Raw genomic sequence first — 22,449 nt, forward strand, 5'->3', positions numbered from 1 at the left:
TTAGAAGCTGCATTTAATTCATCAGACTTACAGAGTTTACTGAGTAATGTGTGCTTTTCATTGATTTTGCTTATTTCTACAAGATTTCAATTAACTAATCAATTATCTATGTGACATTATTCATCACGGACTGAAATATAGCTTTTCCTACGTGCCTGATTATTTTTAATGTATTTATTCTAGGCTACGTTGTTTTCTTTTGAAAATAAGTTCCAGCATTCATTTACGTAACTTGTGTCTTGTTGATAAAATGTTTTTATATTTTTTAAATTAAAAGATTATTACTCAGAATTACAAGCTTTATTTCCTGTATCAGAGTGAATCCGGTTGAATCAGAGCTGAATTTTTACAATTCAGGTTTTTTTTTTAAATTTTTTTTTTTAACGTGACCACACGAGGCAATAACTCTCCTCATGATTGTTTATTTGTTTGATATAACATGTCAACACGTCCGACAAAGCTGGCCTTCTCCTGCCTCTAAATGGGCGCTCTGTGGAGTCATTTAAGCCACTCCGATGTAAAATCTCACCTCTTCTCTGTTGGAAATGTTGCAGTGACGGACAGACGGGCATTAACGCTGCATTTGCTCCCGTCCAATCAGAGAGCAGCGGGATAATTACAGGACCAATCAGAGCGCGGTGCGGTGCCGGGGGGCGGGGCGGACAGTGTGCTGGAATGCTGCCTCTCTGGGAATGTTTTCCACTTTCAATCACTTTTTTTTCCCTCGCAGTCCTTCTCACAAGGCGCTCTTTAAGCTCCGGTGTTGCCACACAGAGCAGCCATTCATCGGCTCTACAGTCAGCCACACACACTTCCATGTTGAACCACTGGACATCTAAACGGGTAAGTTATGTAATTTTTTAAAACTAAATTTGCAAGCTAAAGAGGAATATTTCATATCGCTAATTATGTGCCACTTGTACTCTCCTTACTTTTATCAGAGAGGTGTTGGAGCTAATTTGGCGTTGATTAAAATGTTCTATCGGAGGGATATCATATTTCTGGATGCGGTTATTTCCTTCAAATAGCATCATTACTATTTTTTTATTATAATTATTATTGGCTTTATGTGCAGTTTTGGTCGCTTTATGTCCACATTGAGTTCGCCGTAATCTTTAGTTTAAAGTAACCCGGGACACGCTTGATTCACTGGAAAACTACGATTATAATTTCCCCCATTTATGGACTTATTATTAGTACTGAATTGTTTCTGTTGTACCTGATATGATTTTCAGGTGTAACTGCTTTTGCTTGAACGGATCTCCAGCCAGCGGTGGGAAGGATTTGGGCACTTTTACGCAGCAGTATGGCTCTGCCTGGGAAGAGTCAGCAATAAGTGGGATCGTCGTAGACTTATTCAATTAATTAATCAGACTGAATAGTTTGGACTCTGTCTAAAACCAATTTTGCATTCGAGGGTTGTTTTGTCATTAGTTGAAAGTTAAAAAAAAAAAAAAAAAAAAAAAGAAATGTCTGGCGAGGAGCACAGCCTGTCCGAGGCGGAGCTGAGTCCCGGAGGGTCAGACGATGGTCACTCGCTGTCACCGACTCAGCCCGGAACGCCGCACGGCCAGACCTCACCTCTGACCGGGCCGCCGCAGCAGCTGGCTGCGCTCTGTGTGGCGGACGGCAGCGGGGATGATGGAGGCAGATCCGAGGCCAAATCAGAGGAGGAAGAAGATCGCTTCCCGATCGGCATCAGGGAGGCGGTCAGCCAGGTGTTGGATGGATATGACTGGACACTTGTGCCTATGCCGGTGCGCGTAAACAACGGGAACAAAGCTAAGCCCCACGTAAAGAGGCCCATGAACGCCTTCATGGTGTGGGCGCAAGCGGCGAGGAGGAAGCTGGCCGACCAGTACCCCCACCTGCACAACGCGGAGCTCAGCAAGACCCTCGGCAAACTGTGGAGGTCTGTATGGGCTGGTTGTCCCAGAAAAGAACAGTGTGGCCATACAGTGGCACATTTCCTGTGTAGTCTGAGGGACGCTGATGCTGAACTCAAATGTAAAAGTGGGCAAATCATAAGAGCAAATCGGTGATTGTAAACAAGGAAAACATATAGAAATAGAAATCAACTGGGTGTTTTTTTTTTTTTTTTTTGTCATGTTCCTTTAACATGGTGTGTGCTGTATAATGTGTTTTAAAGCTAGATTCATACCAGCCTAAATGGCTAGTTTTCCTCTTTTCCTGTATATATCCATTAGGTTGAATACGACAGTAGCCTATTTATAATTTTTAAACATATGCTAAGAAAATACTTCCTCATTAACTCAGAGGGCTTATAAGACTAAACTCGCTCCTTGTTTTTCTCCCCCCCAGGCTGCTGAACGAGAACGACAAGAGGCCATTCATCGAGGAGGCGGAGAGGCTGAGGAAACAGCACAAGAAGGACTACCCAGAGTACAAGTACCAGCCCCGGAGACGCAAGAACGGCAAACTAACGCCTGCCAGTGAGTCCGATAGCCAGGGGGAAGGGGAGGCCAGCCACTCCCAGTCACACTACAAGACCCTGCATCTGGAGCACAACGGCGGAGCTGGGTCCCCCCTGGGTGACCTGCACCACCACCACCATCACCACCACCATCCTGCTGGTAGGTGGCTCACAGGTTGTGAGTCTTGACACATTGTTATTTTAATATTTCCAGATATATTTAGTGAAGAAAGGACACGTAATTTGTCCCATAAATCACTAAAAATAACTTTGTTGCACCTGATGTCAATATTCGCCTGACCATGTTGTCCCTTCTCCTCTCTCCTCCAGGTCAGGGTCACAGCCCACCCACGCCCCCCACCACCCCAAAGACAGAGCTCCAGTCTGGGAAACTGTCGGATGCAAAGAGGGAGGGGGCAGCAGGAGCGGCCGGAGGATCAGGGGGGTCCAGGGGAGCCCTCGGGGTGGGAGCCGAGGGGGCCTCTGGTGGCCCGTCATCATCAAGCGCTAAACCCCACATCGACTTTGGCACCATGGACATCGGCGAGATCAGCCACGAGGTAATGTCCAACATTGAGCCGTTTGACGTTAACGAGTTTGACCAGTACCTTCCTCCAAACGGCCACCCGCAGAGCGCCACCGGGCCCCCTGTGGCCGGATCCTCTGCCTCCTCTTACGCCTACGCCCTGGCTGCTGCTAGCGGGCACTCCGCCTGGCTCTCCAAACAGCAGCAGCAGCCGCAGGCCTCTCCGTCTTCCTCCGACCCCTCCAAGGCCCAGATCAAGAGTGAATCTGCATCGGGGAGCCACTACGCCGAGGCCTCGTCCTCTCCCTCCTCAGGCACCCACGTCACCTACACCCCGCTCAGCCTCCCTCATTATGGCTCCGCTTTCCCCTCGCTGGCCTCCAGGGCTCAGTTTGAGTACGGAGAGCACCAGGCCCCCGGGGCGTACTATGCCCACTCCAGCCAGGCCCCTGGGCTGTACTCAGCCTTCTCCTACATGGGCCCTACACAGAGGCCTCTGTACACGACCATAGGAGACCCCTCCAGCGTGGCCCCCTCCCACAGCCCCACACACTGGGAGCAGCCTGTTTACACCACACTCACAAGACCTTGAGGGAGACCAGCTGAGCAGAGGGAAATATGGGAAGTGTGTGAGTGGATTTGTGCGTCTGTGGGTGTTCAAACATGTGAGTGTGTGCTTGTGTATGTCTGTGTGTGTGTGTGTGTGTGTGTTTGTGCCCGTGCCATATTGATGTTATATTAGAGGTTTTTACTTTTTTAGCCAATAAAATGCAAGACGCATCCACGGGGCCTTACACAATTAAAAACAGCCACAAGCTCACACAGTGTAAAGTGTGAATCATGGGTCAGCAGCCAATCAAAAATTAAATAACTTTAACAAACGTGTGCCATCGTAAATTTCTAAGTTGGGATGTACAGCAAAGTGTGTATACAAGAGCTAGCAAACAACAAGAAATGCTGAAAGTGAAAAGATGTTGCATTTATGAGTGACTCTGATGTGACCCAGCGACGACGTGGTTAGACTGACATAATCAGATTTTATTAACCAAACTAAAGCAGATGTTTTTTTGATGCTATTGTGTTATTTTATATGAGTAGTAAGTTTATTGTTGTTGTTGATATCCTAGGATGTAACTTTATTGTGACTGATTTGATATTACACTAATACATCTGCACCACTGCTTTGGGAAAAACATGTTTTGTTTCAGTATGATGCTCCCTGGAGTTGTTTTTTCATGGCCAGAAAAGGATAGTTGCAACCTTTTTTAAAAAAAAAAAACAATTTGTAGATAGCACTCTCTGTATTTCTGTCCTTTCATCACACTGACTTCACTGGACTGAAGAATTAAGCATTTAAGGGGAAAAATAGGAAAACGAGAGGGAAAGAGAGCTCTTAAAGACGTATTTCAGCTTATCGCGCAGTCTCCGACACTTACCTCAACTCTTTTCATTTTGTGCCATTAGCAAAGGAGAAATACGACTCTGGATACCTGACAAAGTGATGCTAAAGGTATTCAAAAATTCAGAGCAGTAAACCTCCACTTTAGTCTTTTTTTTGCTTTTTAAGTGCCTAGCATGTTGCTGATTCACATCTGATTTATCCAGTAACTGAGCTAAAATCTATAAGTACAAAGTCTCAACCAAATCTTTTCAGATAACTGGCCAGCTTTGGGTCCTACTTAAGGATTAGAATCACATGTACGACTGCTCTGCACTGCATGTAGGCCAAACACATGTTTTCGTCTGTACAGTCTTCTCTTATGTTGTGCCCAAACAGCCTTTTTCCTCTTCAGTAATGTGAATAATGGTCATTACCACAGGCTTCACCTCTGTCACGTGATGCATACTTTATCATTTTATACTGACCCTCTTACCATGTAGTTATTATTTTTATGTAAGTAATAATGCATTGTGTGTCACACCTTTGCTTCTTCCATTTTGTATAATTCTGAATAGTTTTGTAAAGTGTTTGCTATACATTCACTTGAGTATTTTGCTTCCATACAAGAAAAGCATTGTTGAAATATTATTGTTGTCATCTATTAAATCAATTTATTTATAAAAAAAAAAAGAATCCTGTGTAAGAACGTTATTTTACGAAGCAGCAAGGGCTCAGAGATAACACATGCAGCAGTTAACAAGCAAAAGGTGGAAAAAAAATTATTAAAAACACGCTGCTGACGTGTGAACTGTAATAACAACACAATCAGTGCCCCACCAGCCTAAGCTGTTTAGTGTGTTTGTGTGTGTGGTAGGCTAAAATTGACTACTAATTCCCCACATTTAATCGGCTGGGGACTGCGTGTTACTGAGGAAGACAAAGAGAGCCATTCAGCGAGGGAGAGGGACAGAAAGAGAGAGAAGGGGTGGGTGTAAAGAGCCAAAGGCAAGGCCAATTTCAGCTCAGTAACCAGCGTACACTTGGACTTTTGTACATGGCTTTCCTTTCACTCTGCCCTCTCCTCTCCACCTGAGGCTCCCGCCCTGCCTCCACATTCAGCTGCTGTTAAAACCCTTTCAGCAGCCATCCAAAAAAATCAAAATGTCAACTTCATTGCACTGGCATCGAGGCTGAGGGAGATGCAAAACAAAGATGGTGACAGACGTGGTGACAATATCCGAAACGAGGGGAGAGAGCTGAAATTTCTATTTTAGGAGAAAGGGGAAGGTATAAGCTATTCACAGAGCAGTCCAAACCCGAGGGGAGCTGTTCACGTGTGAGAAAAACAACATAAGCTACACTTGGTTTATCATCAGTTTAATCATGGTGGCACTCAGAGAATCTGGACTAATTCAGCAAATCAGGTGATACACAAGCACTGAGAGAATCAAAGACATAATGAGGTGAGAGGAGAAAAAAGAGATAGACAGAACATACGTCATATTCGTCGACTCTTGGCAGTTTGATTACTTGCAAATTTGTTTGTGAAGATACACAAAAAAGCACAATATTAACTTAATTGTAAAGGGCCTTGAGGTGAGTTTTTTTATCATGACCTGTCTTGTCAAAAGCACATATTCCTTAATAAATGTGCGTTTAGCCAAATTGGACACTCAAAGCTAATTTTTACCCCGAGGCCTCCAAACTGGTTAATCCACCAGTGTCCAGTTTATTCACTTTTGAAGTATATATATCTAATGTGACTACTTTTGGCTGGTTTGAAACACTTTTCATCCTTGCAAGTACGGTCATTTGACATATATGCCAAGGGATGGCATGCTGATTAACATAATCCAAAAATAAACTTAGATTTCAACAATACAATATAGAACATATTATGTAGAGTATTATGATACTCTGAAAGGGGCAATTCTGTACTTGTAATAAAAGTGGGCCATATTTAGCAGATAACACATGTTGTACTTTTATTAGTTTGATTGAGGTACATGCAACAGGTAACAGATTTGATATAACACATATATGGGTATAAACAGGCTAATTAACCGGATCCAGGTGAGCTGTAAATGTCCAGGTCACCCTCCAGACCAGCTGGCAGCGGTAGTGTGTCTGCACCTTTAATGGAGACGAAGAAGAAGAAGCGTGTGACGTCATTCTCGCGGCGCCAAATCTGACGCAAACAGAAACACAAGTTTAAAAGAATTAATTCACCCTCTAAATAGGTAAGAAACAACCGTATTTATGACTTATCGTGGTACGTGATGTTTTAATGTTTCCTCGCAACGTTCCCCGCTACTAATTTAAGCAGAAAACAACTTTGTATTCTGGTAAGAAATACCAGTTTGAGCAGTTTGAAGTGTTTTCCTTTAGCTAACGCTGGTCTGCAGCATCATAGACATCAGCTAATGTTGGCTAACTGCGCTGCCATCTGTGCCGCTAACACGGCAGGTCGAGAGGTGTACACTGAGTAAGTCATGACCATGGCAAGTTAAATATTTTAGTTTGTCCTCTCAGCCTGCTGTCATGGACCTCAGCGCCTTTGAATCAGACAACTCTGTCAGCTGCCGACTGGCCTCTCAGATCCCTGATGTCTGCCGGACTGAGGACTGCTGTCTGGGCATTGACGAGGCAGGCAGGGGGCCTGTGCTGGGTATGCTGGTGATTCACTCTGGAAAAGAAAAACAACATTTTTGCAGACCCTACATCCCTACATCTCCTGATGCAGACATCAATAATCTATCACGATGATTATTTCAGTACTCACTGCACTGTGTGACATGTGCTTTACATACTACTCATGTTTTGTGATCCAGGGCCCATGGTGTACGGCATATGTTTCTGTCCAGTTTCCAAAAAGCAGGAGCTGAAGGACTCGAAAGTGGCAGGTAATCCTGTTGACAGACATCTCTGCAGATGACATTTCTGAAGGATGTTGCACAGCATCTCAGCGTGTGTCTCTGAGGAAATGTGAAGTTAGCCAATTCATCTATTCCTTTGTTCAAGTTGATAGAAATACCATTAGCAAACAAACATACTCAGCAATATATAATTTTTCCCACCCACAGTAGCAGATCCTTCACTGCGGCTTCTGTAATATTACAATTGTGCGTTTTAAAACTAATTCATGCATTTTATCCCTTCCTTATCAGATTCAAAGACTTTAACAGAGGCAGAAAGAGAGAATCTTTTCCAAAAACTAGATGAAGCCAGAAGTTATGTAGGCTGGGCTCTGCAGATTCTCTCACCAAACACCATTTCTACCAGCATGTTACAGAGGTATATTGCACATTCAGTATTATGCACACTGAAACTTGTTCTTTTTTCATAAACTGCTTTTTATATTCACAACCTAATAAAATGTCTGCTTTTGTTAGGACAAAGTACAACCTGAACGCCCTATCACATGATACAGCAATTGGTCTGGTACAGTACGCACTGGACAGTGGAGTACAGCTTAAAGAGGTGTGTAAACGAGTAAAGAAAAGTACATATTTGATTATTGTATTACCTTGGTCTCTGTACTTGTATACACAAATTATGCTATAAATGAGTCCTTTCCAGCTATACATTCTTTTCGGTCCGAAATGAATTTTAGAACTTGACACATACTCTTTTTATTCAAACAGTACAGATTCTTGAAGCAGATCCACAAAAACTAGTTTTGTGTTTTACAGCTCCTGTGAATTTTGTGCTCTTTATGCACAGTACATTGCTGTGATTGAAGATGGAGACATTAGACAAGATATTGTTATTTTGGCCTGCCCTCCACCCTTTTCTGCAGGTGTTTGTGGACACAGTCGGCCCAGCGGAGAAGTATGAGCAGAAACTCTCAAAGCTGTTCCCAGGGATCGAGGTGACTGTGAGGCCAAAGGCTGACTCCCTCTTCCCCATCGTCAGTGCAGCCAGTATCTGTGCAAAGGTTAGTAACAACCATCCAAATGGTTCTCAGTCTCTTTCTCATGCCATTTGCATTTATTCTTATCATAGTTTGTTAGCTCTGTATTACGGCACCTCCAGAAGGCTGTGAAGTTACCATGAGTCTTTATTGAATGGAGTTGAAAAGGCAAACTGATTCATGAGCTGATTGTCAGAATCATTTCACTGTTGAATACTGCCATTGCATGACTGTTAACTCAAAGAAAATTTCTATGTGAGTATTTGGTATCTGAACAGTTAAGACCATCTGCAGAACAAAAGGGAATTTAAGTCTGAGTCTTCGCTGAGCACAGACTGCTGGTGTGTCTTAGGCAGTGGGAGATGAATTGCTAAGTGTCTTCCTTTTCATCTTCAACCTTCCCAACTCTTGCCAGGAGTGAATGTGTAATCATCTTCAGTTGTCACAACTGCTTGCAGGGACATCCTTGTTACTTCAGTAACATTTGCAGCTGCTGGAAAGCTCAGTGTCCACATTTTAAGCAGTCAGTATATTTTTCTGATGCTATTTGCGGATATTTCAGGTGGCCAGGGATCGCATTGTAAAAGGCTGGAACTTTTCTGAGGACCTGGGAGAGGTGGATACAGACTACGGTTCAGGATACCCCAACGGTATTTGAAACATTCAACACCTAGTATAATCCTCCCAGAATGACGAGTGATTGAGAAATATTTTAAAATCTTTTGAATAAAATCAACATTTGAGTGTGCTTAAACCATTACCGGATATTCCTTTTTTTAAAAGAACATTACCTTAAGGAGACTTATGGAGATGGTTATTGATGCATGTAGAAAAACTCCTACTGACTGAACTCCTGCCTCTGTTTTCAGACCCCAAGACTAAAGCGTGGCTGTTGAAGTACCTGGACCCGGTGTTCGGTTACCCTCAGTTTGTTCGATTTAGTTGGAGCACTGCGCAAACCCTGATGGATAGCAAGGGCGTGACTGTTCACTGGTAAAGAACCTTCAACTTGATTTTGACCAAAGTATGGATGCATAAAAGTCTATGGATGGTTGATTTTGAGAGTTTAAGATGAAATGAAATCCAGCATTAATACACGATTTAAAGTATCTTGGTGATTCTTCCCAAGAACATTGTCTGCTTTTTAGTCAAATGTTTTTGGCAGATAAGAATAATTTGCTAAAAGCATTAAAATAGTTTCCAGCTTTTTTTCCTGTCCTTATAAGCCAAAAAATCTTTTTGTGTGTGGATAAGAACACTTTCATGTGCTGATGTGTGAAAACCACAGTCTCCTTGATTTTCAGGCTGTGCTTAATGTCTGTGCAAATTATTTGCCTTTTAACAGACAAGTGTTGACCACTGTGTAAAAGTCTTGTCTTGCTAAAATCTCCTGTCAGGGATGATGATGATGACGAGGGGGATGGGGAGAAGGCGGCACAGCGGCAGAACAACAAGTCCATGTTGTCCTACTTCAGCACGTCAGCCGGAGGTAACGAACAAAACCCGACCCACCAGACACACCGCTTCTTCACTGAGCGGAGGCTGAAGGGCCTCGACACACTCTGAAGATGACACTGTAGAGGACACGCACACACATGCTGGGATTCATAAGCTCTTAACTGAGATTTTCACACTTCCCAAAACAGTTGAGTCTTTGCAACAAATATGAATAGACTTTGAAGCAGTGCAGACATGTGATGTTTGCTTCACCAGTTAAAGTGAAAAGAGTTAAAATGAAGCTTTGTCTTTATTTGCCCTGTTTGTACTTGTTTTTGGCTTTTTTGTTGGCTTTCTTTTTTTACATAAAAATTCTGTTTAAAACTCATGTTTAGCCTCTCTAAGAGCCTTTGTTTTAAGATTCTACGCCACACTTGAAGAAGAAGCAAAAAGTAATTGTTGAAAGTTTTCCAATCTTTAATGCTGATACTGCCCTCTGGTGGCGATGTGATAACATACACCAGGGGTTTGAAAAGCATCGTCAGTGTTTCACTTGAACCATCATGGGTCCCAACACAACCACCTTCTGACGGCCGACATGGACAAATTCAAACATATCCACCACAATATAACAATAACTGCAGAATGAAATCCACCTGGCACAGCTTGTTCCACATACACTGGAATCATAGTGTCTTGTCATATACATCACATTATTTAGACTACAGTACTGTGTAAAGACCAAGGCTTATGATTTATGTTGTCCTGAGTATCATATGATAAACATGGTGAACATGTTTAACTACATTTACCAAAATAGAAATCACATGCCAGACTTAATATTAAAAATAAATAACGTGAAAGCAACGCCAAAATGAAATATGGTTAAATGATGGTTAAAATCAAAAACTGTCAAATTTACTTGACATCAAAATGTTATTGAGGTTTACTACACAGCCGTTGTAGAAAATGGTGAAGTCTTAAACCTTTAAATAGTTTAGTGTTTAGTCTAGTTTTCACCTCCATTGTGGTCAGTCTCTACAAAGTTGATGTGTAACTGACAAGAAAAGTCATATCTGAATAACGGTCCCTGATCCATCACCAGCAGACATTTCCTCATTTTCTATTATCATCATTCTATATTATATTATCTTACTTGTTGAGACTACTCACTTTACGTATGAGGTAAAAAGTAGGATGAGGTTTGATGGTGTTACTGCATACTGTTCCCCTCTTTAAATACCACTCTGCAATCTGTATTAACCCATCAAAGCACATTTGACGTCACATACATTGATTTAGAGATGGGTGCCAAATACACTCCGAAATCGCAGCAGTTCTCCTGTTGTTGACCTGTTGTTGACATCTCCTGAGAGCTTCAGCCTCTTCTCACTCTCCAGGCTGTTTGTCCAGGCTAACACTTGAACACAGGAGGCTTCACGATGACACATCACACCACAGGAACACAAAAGGCAGCTGGCTAAGAGGGAATCAGAAAAATAAATACTGCATTTACTTGTTCAAAGGTTAACAAAAAAAAAGGCATATCCATCTGTCCACGGTTGTTAGTTCATGTTCGGTTTGTTTCTAGACTCTTGGATCCTCTTCCCACAGTTCATAGCTAAAGTAGAGACCGCAAACGAGGACAGGATCACAATCGAGGTCCCCACGAAATGAGACGACGCTCCTCTGGGGGTTGCTCTCAGGGCTCTCCTGGGTAAAGTTTCTCTGTCCAAAGCTGCAGTGGCGGCCACTGTCTGCACCACAGGCTCCATTGTTATGAACTTCGCTTGGACGTAAGGAAACTGAAACTGAAGAAGGAGTCCACTGTCTGGTCTCGGGAGGCGAGGCGCTGGGTCTGCTGCAGCCTCAACAGGAGGTGTCTGTCCTGACCAGTGCGACACAGGGTTTGATCTGTTGCGTTCTGTCTGATTCCTTCCTTTACATCCATTTATAACCTCCCAAGGTTCCCTGTCTAATCCCTGCTCACCTCCTGCGTCAATGGGATTAACAATCGCTAGCCCATGACTGCAGAGCGCTAAGGTGGTGATCTATTTCAGTGTCAGACGGTCTACCGTAATTCTATTAGATCACCCTGTCATGGTCCCGTAGTGAATGAATGGAGTTGTTTATGGGATATAAGCTTGCTAACAGTCAACAACTGTGGTGTGTAAATATATAATTAGGAAAGTGCATAAACAACAAAGACGTGACAGATGAGAGACATGAAGTCAGTCATTAGGGTAATTTCTACACGGCTTCACATGCTGTCAGTGCTTCTCTTCATATTCATCTCAATTGAAAAAGAGCTCTTCACTCCCAAAATATGCGAGGAGTGATGTATATGTATTATATGTTGCACTTTTGTTACAAATATCACAAAATGAAATGACACAAGAAAATGAAAATAGATAATACCACACAACAAGGCAAATGTTTACAAAAGCGCTTTTGTTGACCAAATTAAAAGGTGTTTGCCGTGTCCTAACAGGACCAAGGGGCCCATGAGGTTAAGCAGATTAGAACCTACTAATATTTGGCAGCTAGTTTGTTTTTCCATTGATTACAGACTAATTGATTCGACCAAATCTGCCAGAATGAGACACCGTCGACCCAATCAAAGATCCAGGCTGATTTGCAGGGAGTACATCTGATTAAGACGCGCTACGTAACAGTGATGCAACCAAACTAAACCCAACCGTTCAAAATAACATACTGTGCAATATATCGTATACTGAAATTATAAATCATCTGTAATCAGCATTAGCATAACATTCAACCTCCAACAAACAGTGGTCTTTATTGTCCTCACAGATTTTTATTGGGCAAAAATGATAAACATCTTCTGCTTCAAGTTTTAAAAATGAGATTTGTATCTTATCTCTGTTTTATATCACTGCATATAGAATATGCCTGGGTTTTTGTTGTTAGGCTGCTAGTTTTAAAAGTATCTGATAATCTGAAGGTCACCCTAGACCGTGGAAATTTGGGTTAGGGTTAGTGAAAATGGGCCAAAAAATCATTAGCTGCACCCTTATCATAAACCATCACATGCTTTACCTTTATCGAATGTGTGAATATGTATTGTTTTTATAGTGTTGTTGTCTATGATGGCCAGTGTGTTCAAATTCTTTGAAACCAGCGTTTCATTTCATTTTGGTTTATTTCTACAGCTGTTTTTGTTAAAATATGTGAAAGCTTTCATGACACAATAACTTGGTGGCATTAACTATCCACTCTCCAGTAAATTCATACTGTAATCTGTGACTCTGCCACAGAGTCACAGATTTCAGCACCAAGGTCGGCTCCTCCTCACCACGACCCAGGTCACATGGGTCAGCCTGTGTCTAATCCCCGAGGTTGTTACTAAGGTAGTCCCAGTGTCTTTTCATGGAGTCTCTTTAATTGTGATAATTGGATCACGCCTGTTCTTTTCCACTACTGACACAGAAAGATGTCATGAATGAATGTGTGGAGGCGAAACAGTCGTGGTCGTATGAGGTAGTTCAAGAGATGAGTCACAGAAAATAACAAGGAATAATGTTAGTGGCATATTGGAGTTATATGTTCTGATATCATTTTAGGCCAAAAAGGGCCCAAATATATTAGTTTCAGACTCAACAGAGAGGGTGTTTGTGACAAGGGTGCATGAAGCATTCAGCCATATACGAGTTCAAACAACACTTGCTTAATGAAGTTATTATCGATACTCAGCTTTTGTGATTATGTTGCAGCTCCATGAAAACGGATATGGATTTTGTAAAGGATATCAGCAGGGTGGATTTTATTTTGTTAAAGTTGTTAAAAATGAATAAATTTTTTGTATGGAGCCATTTGTCATAGTTCATAAAAACTATTAAATATACAAAAACATACACTTGTGGCATTTCTATTTATTGTGCAGTTTAAAACACAGTTTTAGCTAATGCACCGGTAGTTAAAAACAAAGGATAATGTGGGTGATTATGTTCTGTTTAGTAGAAAATCAAAGACAAAGTGCCAGATGGTCGCATGCATTTTGTAAATCTGTCTAAGCGACCTTTGATCTCTTCATTGAACTGCAGAAATTTCCGCTTTTCATGCTGAATCTGTCAGTGATTCTTAAGCTTAAATTTTTCTTAGGTACAGATTTAAAGATCATTCACTAATTTCCTCATAAGTCATAAGGCTTTTTAAATTGTTACTCATGCAGCCATCGGCAGGTATTTGCTATGTGCCACAGATGTGTTTTCTCACAGCTTCTGGTCCAAATGGAGCAGCCTGATCTAAAGCAGCATCTTATCTGTGGATCAGCAGTGTGAACTGCTCTGTGTTGTACCTGGCCCTCTGATTAAATTATCTTTGTCAAGCTCCCACAGGAGCCCTGACATTTTTCTGGTTCGCCTGTTCAACACATGGTGGCTCATTTTAATCGGAATAGCAGGTCCTCTCCACATGGTGTCCTTATTACCTCAAAATGAAAAGTCCAGACTTAGAAAAAGCCCTGCCATGGTATATACAGCACTAATCATGCCAGCACAAGAGCAGGCACTTAGTACAAGATCAATAGAAGCGGGGGTGGCTGTGCAAAGATGGTCCTGAAACACTCCAGCACATAATAGCAGGCTGTAAAATGCAAGCGGGAACAGTGTACATGAGATTCTATAACCAAGTATCTGGCATAGTGTATAGGAGCATCTGCACTGAGTATGAGCTGGAAGTCCCACAATGAGAATGGACGACACCTCCCAAAGTGGTTGAGAATGCGGGATCGGGCAGTAATGGTCAGAAATATGGACAGGGGGTACGGGGGTATGGTTAAACTGAAATGCAGTCCTTTGCTCTTTAAGGATCTGTTGAGATTCAAGTCAGCAGTAGCCTTCTGCAGCTCTTTCTGTGCTCCACAAAAGTTGTAAGTCTCCATAGGCCCATGAGATAAGCATCAATGTCAGGATGTCTAGATATATAGCTCTAGTACTTAGACACTTGAAAATGACGCCCCATCTCTTTTCAGTGCACCATCTTATTTTTATGTGGAGTGGTCCAAAGCAGTTGGTTACGGTCAAATAGAAAGCTGGCTTGATGAGGCGAATTTGTGCAACTGGAAGGTCAGCCAACCTAAACATTTCTACGTAGCTCCAAGGTCTGGGGGGCACTCACTGTGAACAGGCACTATTTAGGAATGAAACTGATGCAACATTCAGGGTCTGAATGTCTTGCTTCATTGTTCTTAGGTGTAGAGTTTCCTCTGTTCCTTTTAGACCAAGTTGTGGTTTCTGTGGTGGAGGTCACTGTGATGACCCTTAGCAAAACCTTTTTACAGTCAGGTGGTCGGTCTAGCTACTGCACTTTGGTGGTGGTACAGACCAGACGGCTCTCCTCCTCGGCCGTTCCTTTCTATTCTTTAGTGTTGACTTTATGGAGAACTGAGAGGTGTTCACCCTGACTGAGTCCTCAAGACTTCTGGAGGTCACACTGAGCTGCCTCTTGCCTCTTGATCTTGCACAATGCCAGCACTTGTTGCGAGTCCTTATCCAGTTTGACACTTGGTCTTTGGACAGCTCCTTTATGGCAGGAGGAAGTGCTGAGTATTTTCACATGGGAGGGCAATATGGTTATGATTTACTTTGCTTCTTACTTTGAAGACTTGTGGGGCTCTGAGCTATACTTCGGCCGTCAGAAGAAGTGTCACCGACATTTTTACATAGATCTATCTTGCCTTTGGCTCCTGCACTGGGCAGATGTCCACCATAGCCATGATGGCCAGGTCTCACATTGAAGCCACCAAAGTGTAAACTGTGTTTGAAAAAGTTGCCTTTGTCCCTTTTCACTAAACTAGTCTCTGTTTCCCAACAGTAATGTTTTTTTGTTTGTTTAATTATCAGTTTCAGTGTTTGGTTTCATTTGGTTTGATAGATTATCTAGCAGGCTATATAAGCAACACAAGTTTGTTTGTTTTTCTTATTTTATTATCGTGTCATAAGATTATGATTTGTTGAAAGGGCTTCTTCCTTGTGTCTATGTGAGATGTTTTGGTCTTCCACCTGGGATGCTGGAGTAGATCAGCTGCTGAAAAGTGAGACCACAGGTCGCAGTGTTCATGTCCCCTTTGCAGGGAGGAGCTGGACCCTGTTGTGAGCAGTAAGGAGATGGCAGCTTGCGTGAGTCTACCGATTTGGTTTATTTTGTTTCAGCTTAATTTAGTTTTGTAACATTTTTTGGGTTTAATTTAGCCTGTGTTTCTGTAAACTTTTTTCTAATAACAGTTACCGGTTTTGTCCTTAAGCCTGCCTTCCTTTTTTAGGTTTTTGTTGCCTGACAACAACATTCATTGACCTGATGATGGCACTATTAAAGGATAAATTAAAGGATCCACCAATTCAAACTAGAGCGATAAACACTATCAATTAATGTACCAAAATGTATGATTGTGAAGACATTTCAAATGTCAATTTGCTGATGGCGCTACAGAAATGTCAGTGGATCACCAAAGTCATTAGGACACCTTGTCAGACTCTTTCCTGGGTAAGTGAATATTTTGACCTGTTTGTTGTGAATCTCCAAAGTCATAATTTATCATCCAGGGAATCTGCAAACCTGTAGCACATTTCATCCCAATCCAGCCAATACTGAACCACAATTGCCAACCTCATGGTGGTGCTAGAGGAAAGTTCAGCAGTCAGTCAGTGGGCTTCATCCTCTGGGGCCAATAAAAAAAAACCCAACAACAAATACTTCACATTATTACATGGTACTGCACTGTATGTAAATGCTTACATTTTATATAGATCAAAAGGACATGGGAACCTTCACTATGACTAATATGACAAACTATCTTGTGAGTCCTTCCATCAAAAGATTTCTTTGTGATTAAAAGCTTGTGATACATGCAAGAGAAAATTGCTTTCTATCTTTACAGAGACAACAAGACCAGAAACCCACTTAAGCAATGAGGTTGCATATACATTATCTCTCCCTCTTGAACTTCTTCCCCTCTTCCTTCCGTCTTTGTTAGCTTTATGTCTGTATGATGAGGCACCCCAGAGGACGCTGACCATATAGTGTTTTATTTAGAGAAGCTCCTCTTCCCAGACGAGGCTTTTAGCACAGCTGTAGTCTGTGACCCACTTCTGCACAGACAGGGCTAGGAAGGAGGAGAGCGGTGGGAGCTGAGAGGGGGAGAAAGGAGGTGTAGATTTTTAAGATAAGGAGAGTTAATGGTAGACGGGACGACATTAGCGGGAGATGAGGAGGATAAAAGGGAGGTGTTAGTGGATAGTTTGCGGATAAAACATTAGGAGCTGTGGGCAAAAGTTGGAACAGAGAATAGAGCTCAACTAAATTATTATTGCTTGGACTTCATATGGCAAAACATTAATACAGACTATATATATATATATATATTGTACAGACTATAATACTGAATATTTTTTAGTGGTTTTGGTCTATATCGGTGTATTTTACCTGCTTTGGCAAGCAATAATGTGTGCTGTGAAAAGGGCTCATTGAGTACAACTGTGTATTGAAGGTAATGCTGTTGTATTAGATCAGTGGAGGAAGTACGCAGCAATGTACACAACATGAAGTTGGCAATCAAAACCTGCAGATGGTAAACAGTGCAAACACAGCTCCTCTTGACACAATCACGAGCACAAACACAGGCACGAAGTGAGGTCATATTAGGTCAGGCGACAATTACAGCAGCTAGTATTACAGCAGTATGTATTTATGTGAATTATCACAGCAACAGAGACAAACTAAGAGTTTCAAAAAGACAGAATCATCACTGCTTCTTCTTCGAAATGACTAAATTAGTTTTAATGTCACTGAATATCTTGACATAATCATTTTGTGTAATGCTGAATTAGACGCGCTATTATTATTATAATTATTGGAGGTGATTTTAAAATGTTCTTCGGAGGCACCGTCATAGTAAATGAGGTGCGTCTGAGTTAGCAGAGGCAGCCTTCGGCCTCATGGGTGTTTGGAGCGAATCTTGTAATGCGTCCAAGTTGTTTTGTTTTTGTATTGAGCTAGACAGACGTCTTGTAACATCAACACAGTATATTATGTAGAGCAGCACCAATTAGTCCCTTAATCGGTTATTCCACTGGTTCACTCTAATGCTAGTAAAGCTATTTTGTTGAATGGGAACTTTTTCATTTCAATAAACAGACATCAGGCTTGTTAATTTTGTTAAATTAATCTATACAATTTTTATAATCGATTGACTTTTAAAGTAATTCAAAATGACAAAAATCAGTAGGAAAACAATCAGTAGATCATTAGCTAAAGTAAATAATCATGAGTTGATGATTAAATCCAACCCGTCCCATAACAAAACAGCACAAGCTAAGCTAAGTTAAATCAATGCCTCTCTATTAGATTGAATTTTACTGGTGTGTTATGTTGTTTGTTTTTTTGCCCCTTGTATGCTCTAAAAACACCTGCACACACAGTGGTTTACTAGGGGAAGACTTTCACATGAAATTATGTTGTAGTTTGTGTCTGTGGGGGAATGCTGACTCCTTTTATCAGCCTACACACAGACAGACACACACGCAGAGCAGATGTGAATGCAGGGGGAGGCACTTGCAGCCTATGAAGAGATGTGAGCTGACGTGGCTCTTGTGAGATGGGCTTACCAGGACGGGAAATGGGATTGCACAAGCGGCAGGCATATTCCAAATCCCAGCCCTGCCAAGCTTTTGGCTGCAGAGAGCTGACCCCATGTGACCTCCCTCTGGGCATCCTATGAAAAAGGGTGACATCATTTATGAGAGCTTTTGCACAGAGCAGTAGGGAAAAGTCTTTGTCAGTTAAAACTGCACCTTGTAAGATTTCAGTGCTGCTGCTGCCTCCTCCTCCCCTACCCAAATCTCACAGCACCTAATGAACAAAAAAGATGTAAAATTCATGTGCCTTCATTAATTATTTAATATTAATAAGAAGAGCGGCATAGGCTAAATGTGCTGGGGAAGTCAGGCAAGCTGGTAACTGGGTCACCCTCTGAAACATAATTTTTCACCTGCTGACACCAACGCACATTTGGTTCCAGTTTGCTCTAATGCTTTCTTAAGTATTAAATCAGTTTGAGCTTTAAACATGCCAATACCAGCATGTTTAATATGTTTGCATTTATGTTCCTGGTGACAAGCTCCCCAGCATGTTATGGGCAGGCTTTGTAAACTGGCATTTGACAATGAAACATTTAAAACTTCTGCTCGATGTCACTAACAGGAGGTTTTAATGTAGTGTCATAAAAATAAATGAAGCATGCTTGTTTAAATTCTCGCTCAATAATTTGTAAATGAATATATTGCAAGATGGGCGGCATGGTGCAGTGGTTAGCACTATTGCCTCACAGCAAGAAGGTTTAGCGGTTTCTGTGTGGAGTTTGCATGTTCTCCCCTTGCTTGTGTGGGTTTTCTCCGGGTACTCTGGCTTCCTTGTAGGTGTGAGTGTGAATGGCCCCTATTCAAGCCCCCCTGCAACATAGACAATGAATGAATGGATGGATGAAAGATGTTGTGTATGAGGTTGCTATTATCACTTCACCAAAATATCAGTTATTTATAGCTTGACTGTGGGGCACTCCGCCAATCTTGAGGAGAACTACTCAGGCTGTGAGAACAGATTTATAATGTTCTCAGAGGCTTTCCAACAGCTAACAAAGCACTTACTTTTTTGTTATCTCAGTTTGGGCTTGAGGCATAAAATTTTTCACATGAAGCCTGCGTTACAAGTGGACATTGAGTTGAGTCATGGGAAATGTAGGATTGTTTTGGCCTTGTGTTGTTTCCAGTTTGATCATTGTTTTTAATATGTCTTTTGTGAGTTTTGTGGAAGTGCAATACTAAGTATCTCTAGTATATTGCTTTATGTGAGGAAAGTATTCAGACATACAAGTACTCAGGCACGGTTATTTGAGATTGAGATTTCATAAAAATACAGATGCCACTGGAGAGAGCGGCTCCGCATCTCTACTGTCCACTTAAAGTCATTTCTCCGTTTTAAAATTAGGGGAAAACACAGCTTACATGCAAAACTGAACATGTCCCAAAATGCATGTGATCATCAGTGACTTCATGTGACACATGTTCTTCATGACTTTTTAACGCTGTACCATCTGGAATGCCTTTAATATCGCCTGTAGGATGTTTGGTTTTATTTCAGAAGCCACGAGACGCGTAAACAGCCACAGAAAAAAGGATTTAAAAAATATTTTCATAAATAAAAGCCAAATTTTGGTACCAAAGATCTATGGTGTCTGCTGCTTAATATAGCGATAATACCCTTAGTCATTAATTCAATAGTCAATAGGCATAAAATTAATCTAATAATATAAATTAAAAAAAATTATTAAAGGAATAATAGCTTTTGCCAATTTTCAAGGAAAACTGTCAAATTTTTGCTGGTTCAAGCATCTGTTCAGTTTTGAAAAATTATGATGGGCATTTATTCAAAATGTTATGGCATTTCATACGTGCATTGATTACTCTAGAGAACCCCTCATATCATACCTTGCTACTATAAATCCAGCACAGCAGGCAATACCTTAGCACACACCGTATCATTATTGAAGTATTTGGGAAGTGAACGGTCTCTGGGGGATGGGGGGAGGGAGGTTTGTCTCCTGGTCTCCTCTTTCATTTATCTATTATTTATTTCTATTTTTTCTATAAACATTTTTATTTTTTCAACCAACTGTTTGGTTGTTTTTTTGTGTCTGTTCTGTTCCTGTGTTTGGATGTTTATTTTTGCTTTGTTTATTCATTGTCGGCTTATTGTCTTGTGTTGATATCAACCGTGTGCCTATCGCTTTACATGGTTTTCTTTTGACTTCATTAGAACATGCACAATTGTATGATCCTAAAAATTGAGATTTTAGAAGTATGCATGTGGAATATTTTGCTCAATATAAGATAATTGGCAAAAAAAAAAAAGATCTGCAGAGGAATTGATAATGTGAATCACAGCAGCCATAAAACCATCAAGGCCCTCTTTTTTTAACAAAACATATGGAAATGAGGGAGTTCTCCTTGCACATTTGTGTTGAGAGTGAGAGAGTTTAAGTGGTGGTGGTGGGGAGCTGAGGTTGAACCTAGAGTGATCTGTCAGCAGTAAATCACACAGTAAGAGGGAGTAAAGCCGACCAGCTCCGTCTGCTCAGAGAGACGGGGAACATTAAGGCCACGGTGCTAAAAGCCACTAAGTCTCCCTCTTGTCTCCCTCCATCCTGGAGCTGGAGCCGCACCAGCTGCCCGGCCTCTCCTGTGTTTTTCTCTCTCTCCACATTGATCCATCCCACCAGCCACCTTTGACCAGCGTTTCTTGCCTTCACTCTTGTGAAAATGTTTAACAGTGAAACACCATCCTGACAAATGCACCACACCGATCGCAGGTGATGGACTTTGGCCTTAAATGTTTCAGTGCAGTCAGTGATTACCTCTACACTGTGGCGGCTTAACTTGAGTATTGATCAGGGAATGCATTCATTTTATTGATGATACATTTACCCAGGATGGTTCACTTGGTATGAACATTAGACCGGCAGAAGACACGCAGTTTTGGTTAATATGTCTACAGCACTCAAGATCTTTGTCTTTAAAATCACCATGGTGGGAATTTGTTTCTGTGCCAGCGTTCATTCATTAACATTTGGATCAGGGATGCAAGTAACTGCGAAGTGAGGAGCTGTGAAATGTTATGTGGCAGTGAATCCCATGTGTGACAGGTGTGAATGTTGAATAATGCATAATGCTGGTGCAATTTTTCATTGGAAAAGCAGTAGAAGCATGTGGCAGGCTGTGTTGACTGTTAATTCCATTAGACAGCGTCGTTTACATGGGCCAGACACATGTACAGTCTGTGGGCAGACAAAACAGCATAAACGTGTCCTGACAAAGCACTTTAGTAACTCTCTGCAAATGTTCTGGACATAAGGACATAATATTAGTTGTGGTGCCAACCTCCTTAGGGAGTGCTGTCTGTGAATTCCCCCTATGCTCTATGTAATTCTATATCAGGATAGTGTTTCATTGATTGATTCCTCCGTAGAAAAATATTCTGTATTATATCATATTTCTGGGTTCTTAGATGGTCAATCAGGTAAAACAAGCAATTTTAAGACATCATTTTGGGCACTGGGAGGTTGTGATGCACTTTTTTCACTATTTTCTGACAATTCATAACATTGTGAGGCAGCTGGGCTTGTGTGATCACCATCTCGCAAGCCCATCTTTCCAGGCTCCAGGTTTTGTGACTGTGGGCCGAACAATGGCTTCAGACCAATCAGTGTTCATGTGTGACGACGACGACAGCGAGAAGCAACTGTTCGTTCCAAAACAACAATGGCGGCTCCTAATGAGGTGAGAGCAGATGCAGCCAAGGCGAGAGTATTTCTCAAAGCAAAGAATGGCTTTTGTCGCTGGAAAAGATGTTTTCGCTTTCCTCCCGGCGGGCTTTAGCAAGAGTTTCACCTAATAAAATCTGTTGATCTGGTTGGAGTCAGGCTGATACTGTGATAGACCAATGATTAATCCAATCACATATTTATTTTTTTATGTATTTATCTATTTAATTTAATTTATTATTATTCAATTTTATTTTTATTTTGAGCATGCCTGCCCCTTTACAAACAGTTCTCCAGCCGATCTCTTACATGGCTCTGTGTATATCAGGTTAGATATTTTATTGACCAAACGAGTAATCAATAAAACCAGAAAATGGACAGCCAGAATAATCAATATTGCAAATTATTGTTAGTTACTTATCCA

The 22,449-nt window shown here is 41.5% G+C and overlaps 2 protein-coding genes across 2 annotated transcripts; both read left to right on the forward strand.

Annotated features, from left to right (window-relative positions):
• Nucleotides 1-735: 735 nt before the first annotated feature.
• On the forward strand, nt 736-4,982 carry LOC139225658 (transcription factor Sox-10-like). Its single transcript, XM_070856471.1, has 4 exons — nt 736-843; nt 1,236-1,912; nt 2,323-2,594; nt 2,765-4,982. The coding sequence occupies exons 2-4, from the start codon at nt 1,470-1,472 to the stop codon at nt 3,550-3,552; spliced, it is 1,503 nt and encodes a 500-aa protein (XP_070712572.1). The 5' UTR covers nt 736-843; nt 1,236-1,469; the 3' UTR covers nt 3,553-4,982.
• A 1,536-nt stretch (nt 4,983-6,518) lies between these two features.
• rnaseh2a (ribonuclease H2, subunit A) lies at nt 6,519-9,983 on the forward strand. Its single transcript, XM_070828131.1, has 9 exons — nt 6,519-6,581; nt 6,874-7,009; nt 7,173-7,244; nt 7,509-7,635; nt 7,734-7,821; nt 8,141-8,278; nt 8,817-8,904; nt 9,124-9,247; nt 9,652-9,983. Exons 2-9 carry the CDS (start codon nt 6,883-6,885, stop codon nt 9,818-9,820), a joined length of 933 nt encoding a protein of 310 aa, XP_070684232.1. The 5' UTR covers nt 6,519-6,581; nt 6,874-6,882; the 3' UTR covers nt 9,821-9,983.
• Nucleotides 9,984-22,449: the final 12,466 nt, after the last annotated feature.

Source organism: Pempheris klunzingeri, chromosome 3, assembly GCF_042242105.1.
Source record: "Pempheris klunzingeri isolate RE-2024b chromosome 3, fPemKlu1.hap1, whole genome shotgun sequence".
Lineage (NCBI taxonomy): Eukaryota > Metazoa > Chordata > Actinopteri > Acropomatiformes > Pempheridae > Pempheris > Pempheris klunzingeri.